The sequence below is a fragment of the Microtus ochrogaster genome, chromosome 7, assembly GCF_000317375.1.
Source record: "Microtus ochrogaster isolate Prairie Vole_2 chromosome 7, MicOch1.0, whole genome shotgun sequence".
NCBI lineage: Eukaryota > Metazoa > Chordata > Mammalia > Rodentia > Cricetidae > Microtus > Microtus ochrogaster.
This window is the reverse complement of record NC_022014.1, coordinates 31,545,679-31,550,736: the sequence shown is the minus strand read 5'-3', so window position 1 is coordinate 31,550,736 and position 5,058 is coordinate 31,545,679. Positions and strand designations below refer to the sequence as shown.

Below are 5,058 nucleotides of genomic sequence, written 5' to 3'. Positions count from 1 at the left end.
CTACACATACACATCCATGATGCTGATGTTCATATGTGCAGCCTAGACACACATGGCGTTTATGTTCATATTTGCATCCTACACACACATACATGATGTTTAAGTTATATGTACTTCCTATACAGCACATCCATGATGTTTATGTTTATGTGTGCATCCTACACACACATACACACATGATACTTATGTTCATATGTGTATCCTATACACACATTCATGATGCTTGTGTTCATTTGTGTTTCTTCCACAGTCTGGTCAGTAGTGAATAAAGTCAAGAAAATATCTTTAGGCATTTTCCTTTCTGTATGGAGCATCTCTTATACTAGAATATTCTCTTTCATAAATATTGTTGAACACTAACTAGAAAATGCATTATTTCTATCAGAGCAGAAAAAAGGCTACCTTAAGCCCTTAGTTGAATGTGGAAAAAAAAACTGAATCCAAGAATTAGTAAATTGCCTTTCCAAAAGGACTGAGGGCTAGTGGATTATATATTTTTGCAACAAAACTACTTTTTCCTGATTTTACCTTCTACACATGGATTCTTATGGAATGTCTTACTCTGTTTGAACAGCAGATAAAGATATTTGCATTTTGTCCTTTTAATTTTCTTAAAAAGTTGGCAATTGAATGGCCTATCCACTGAGAAGCTGGTAGTCATCCATGAGTGTGTATTTGCAGATAGAGCCCATACAAATGGAAAGTCACTATTTCTCCCCTCAGGAAGCAGATGGCTTGGCTGATGCAGAGGAAAGGTGCGACCAGCTGATCAAAACCAAAATCCAGCTGGAGGCCAAGATCAAGGAGCTAACTGAGAGAGCTGAGGATGAGGAGGAGATCAATGCAGAGCTGACGGCCAAGAAGAGGAAGCTGGAGGACGAGTGCTCAGAGCTGAAGAAAGACATCGATGACCTTGAGCTGACTCTGGCCAAGGTGGAGAAGGAGAAGCATGCCACAGAGAACAAGGTACAGTTATTATTCACTTTGAAGCATTCACTAGTATTCATTTAGTACTGAACCTTAAATCTTAAAATTCCGAAACATGAAAGATAAAGTTACAACCATAACATGGTTTTGCGTTCACCTTTATCCCCCATTGTATTCAGTCATGTAGCCTACATAGGCTTCTGGCTGATGTTCTCCATGTCAGGCTAATGTTGTTCTAAGAAGTTCTCATGTACTTTATCAAGCTTTCCTACCATCTCTTCAAATCTATAGGTGAAAAACCTCACAGAGGAGATGGCAGGCCTGGATGAAAATATTGCCAAGCTGACCAAGGAGAAGAAGGCCCTCCAAGAGGCCCACCAGCAGACTCTGGATGACCTGCAGGCAGAGGAGGACAAAGTCAACACCCTGACCAAAGCCAAAACCAAGCTTGAACAGCAAGTGGATGATGTGAGTAGGAAAGATAATCTTTCTCCTTAGAAGGGATGAAAGAAACGGTGGGGAGACGAAGCCATCAGTGGTCTCCATGAGCCTTGAGATTCAGACTTGGAGTCTTCATGCTGTTTGTTTTCTTTTGAGATTTTTCTTGAGCATCTGACTAACAACATTTGGGTCAATGCTTGAGAACCTAATCAAAATCCTTTATCATTTAGCTTGAAGGATCACTGGAGCAGGAAAAGAAGCTTCGGATGGACCTAGAGAGGGCAAAGAGGAAGCTAGAGGGGGACCTCAAATTGGCCCAAGAATCCACAATGGACATAGAAAATGATAAACAGCAACTTGATGAGAAACTCAAGAAGTAAGTCTGATAGAATTCAGGGCTGGCTTCTCGCTGTGTCTTCACAGATGCAACACGTATTTAAATGTTTCTCAATTATTGCTTAATGACACATGGGGTAAAGAAAAAAAACAATGACAACTTTGGTTTTTCATTTAATTAACATGGCACTTTGCGGACTTTCAAAATAAGTACTTCTCTCTCTTTTAAGGCCAGCAGTATGAAAAATTTCAATTATACAGAGATAGGGCTGTGGGTAAAACTGACCATAAGCTAATGTGTTGCTGTTAAATTAGGAAAGAGTTTGAGATGAGCAATCTGCAGAGCAAGATTGAAGATGAGCAGGCCCTCGGCATGCAGCTGCAGAAGAAGATCAAGGAGTTGCAGGTAAGTCAATGGCTTCCATCAGTCTAACTCATCAGGAGAAACATGACTGACCCAAGAAGCTGAGTCTGTTCTTCCTGCCACCCCCAGGCCCGCATCGAGGAGCTGGAGGAGGAAATCGAGGCAGAGAGGGCCTCCAGGGCCAAAGCAGAGAAGCAGCGCTCTGACCTCTCCCGGGAACTAGAGGAGATCAGCGAGAGGCTGGAAGAAGCTGGTGGAGCCACTTCTGCCCAGATCGAGATGAACAAGAAGAGAGAGGCTGAGTTCCAGAAGATGCGCAGGGACCTGGAGGAAGCCACCCTTCAGCATGAAGCTACAGCAGCTGCTCTTCGGAAAAAGCACGCTGACAGCGTGGCTGAGCTTGGGGAGCAGATTGACAACCTGCAGCGGGTCAAGCAGAAGCTGGAGAAGGAGAAGAGCGAACTGAAGATGGAGATTGATGATCTCGCTAGTAACATGGAGACTGTCTCCAAAGCTAAGGTCTTTCCTAACTTCTTGATTTATCTGAAATACTTGAAAGCAACTATATACTGTATGTGACTCTAGCCAGCCACACTGCATGTAATCTGAGATTTTCTGATTGACATCGCTATACTGAATGGAATTCCTCAAGTGTACACACCTTATTTTTCAAAATCACCTTAAACTTTGTTGCTATGGCCACAACAGTAATAATGCAATGACAAGGAAAAGTCCCCTCCTCATGATGTGGGCCATAAATAATGTTCATGTTTCCCCCAAAGAAAGGAACCCCCCCCAAAAAAGAAAGGAACCCAGTTTTGATGCGCACATATTCACTTAGTCAGTAACCTAAGCTCCTCTGCTGCTTCCCGAACACTGTGTGAGGCCTTGACAGCAGCATAAATAAGATTCTGTGCCTGTCATAAACAGTTACAGATCTCTAAATCTCAGCCTTCTGAGTAGACATGTGTCACCTTGCCCTGCTTCCCGCCACAGGGGAACCTTGAGAAGATGTGCCGCACCCTGGAGGATCAGCTGAGCGAAGTGAAGACGAAGGAGGAGGAGCAGCAGCGCTTGATCAATGAGCTGTCGACCCAGAAGGCGCGCTTACACACAGAGTCAGGTCAGTCCATGAGCGCTGCTGCCTTTGGAATAGCAAGCAGGGAAGGTCGGGCCCCTTTGGGAAGCAAGACTCGTGCCTTGTACAGTGTTTGCACATTTATAGATTCTTACTCCTTCACCTTGAGGGTCTAAGATGGTTACAAAGCCATGACTTGAAGCTCTAACCAAAGGGGCAAAATGTATCTCTTGGGCTTAGAAGGGTTTTGTTCCCTCAACCCTAAAACACCAAAGGGGGTAGTGCACCAACACTCTGGAGACATTGTTTGCACTGTGTGAAATGAGGAGGGCCCAATGCTATCCTGCCTCACTCATGGCTGAGACAAAAGAATTCAATCGTTCATGTTTTCCCTCTCAGGTGAGTACTCCCGACAGCTGGATGAAAAAGATGCTATGGTTTCCCAGCTCTCCAGAGGCAAACAAGCATTCACACAACAAATCGAGGAACTAAAGAGGCAGCTAGAGGAGGAGACAAAGGTGAGAGCCCCGAGTTGATGCTTTTATTCGTGGGACTGGGCAACCTGACACACTACTAACTCCCCAAGGAGGCTATCAGCCACCAGAACACAAACCCACACCATACAATTTGGGGTTTTTTTAGGCCAAGAACGCCCTGGCCCACGCCCTGCAGTCAGCCCGCCATGACTGTGACCTGCTGCGGGAACAGTATGAGGAGGAGCAGGAGGCCAAGGCTGAGCTGCAGAGGGCCATGTCCAAGGCCAACAGCGAGGTGGCCCAGTGGAGGACAAAATACGAGACAGACGCCATCCAGCGCACAGAGGAGCTGGAGGAGGCTAAGTATGGGTTTCAATGAGTTAGACAGAAAGAAAGCAAAGCAAAGGAAAGGTGAAGGGAAAAATGGGAACGAATATTCATGCAGCAAAGAATCATGAAATAATCTCACAATTTCCATATCTGTATAATTAAGAGGACCATCTGCATAATGTCTAGGCTCCCATTCAATCACAACATTGTTGAGCAAATGTATCCTCTACAGAGCTGTCAGGGTTAACTCAGCTTCAGAGCCCTCCCTCTTCCTCCTTCTCTCTGGTCTTGTAGTTATGTTTGATAACGCTTGAGATGGAAAAGAACTCACCCGGGAAATCAGAGTTCTGAAAGGGATAAAATGGACTCTAAGAAGTAATCCTGGACAAACCTGTGGGCACACAGAAATAAAAGATCTTAGGGGAAAACATGCTTTCCTAATCAGCAGCTAGGCAGAGTTTATTGTGGTAATCGATTCTTCCTTTGCTCACTCACACTGACCACCTCCTCAGGAAGAAGCTGGCTCAGCGTCTGCAGGATGCAGAGGAACACGTAGAAGCCGTGAATTCCAAGTGTGCTTCTCTTGAAAAGACGAAGCAGCGGCTCCAGAATGAAGTGGAGGACCTCATGATTGACGTGGAGCGGTCTAATGCTGCCTGCGCTGCCCTCGATAAGAAGCAAAGGAACTTCGACAAGGTGGTCCACGTGATCCGTGAAGTGTCCCCGCTGGGGGAAAGGGTGTTATGGCTGGGTTCAGAGTTTAACTAATGTTGTGCGTGTAGGTCCTAGCTGAATGGAAACAGAAGTACGAGGAAACTCAGGCTGAGCTCGAAGCCTCCCAGAAGGAGTCCCGGTCTCTCAGCACTGAGCTGTTCAAGGTGAAGAACGCCTACGAGGAGTCTCTGGATCAACTTGAGACTCTGAAGAGAGAAAACAAGAATCTGCAACGTGAGTCCCAACCTTCCCCATCCTCCTTAGCCCTGGCTGGACCCTCCTGTGTTGCCCACCTTCCCCATCTTCCTTAGCCCTGGATGGACCCTCCCATGTTGCCCACCTTCCCCATCCTCCTTAGCCCTGGCTGGACCCTCCCATGTTGCCCACCTTCC

The 5,058-nt window shown here is 45.9% G+C and overlaps 1 protein-coding gene across 5 annotated transcripts in view; it reads left to right on the top strand.

Annotated features, from left to right (window-relative positions):
* The window catches only part of LOC101996119 (myosin-4), a 24,373-nt gene that overhangs the window by 14,376 nt on the left and 4,939 nt on the right, over nt 1-5,058 (top strand). For all 5 annotated transcript variants that reach the window (XM_026780283.1, XM_026780282.1, XM_026780281.1 and 2 more), the window contains 10 exons: nt 724-966; nt 1,219-1,395; nt 1,599-1,744; nt 2,020-2,110; nt 2,198-2,587; nt 3,065-3,191; nt 3,546-3,664; nt 3,789-3,985; nt 4,465-4,648; nt 4,735-4,900. In XM_026780283.1, coding sequence (XP_026636084.1) covers nt 724-966; nt 1,219-1,395; nt 1,599-1,744; nt 2,020-2,110; nt 2,198-2,587; nt 3,065-3,191; nt 3,546-3,664; nt 3,789-3,985; nt 4,465-4,648; nt 4,735-4,900 — 1,840 coding nt within the window. The remainder of the gene's footprint in view (nt 1-723; nt 967-1,218; nt 1,396-1,598; nt 1,745-2,019; nt 2,111-2,197; nt 2,588-3,064; nt 3,192-3,545; nt 3,665-3,788; nt 3,986-4,464; nt 4,649-4,734; nt 4,901-5,058) is intronic.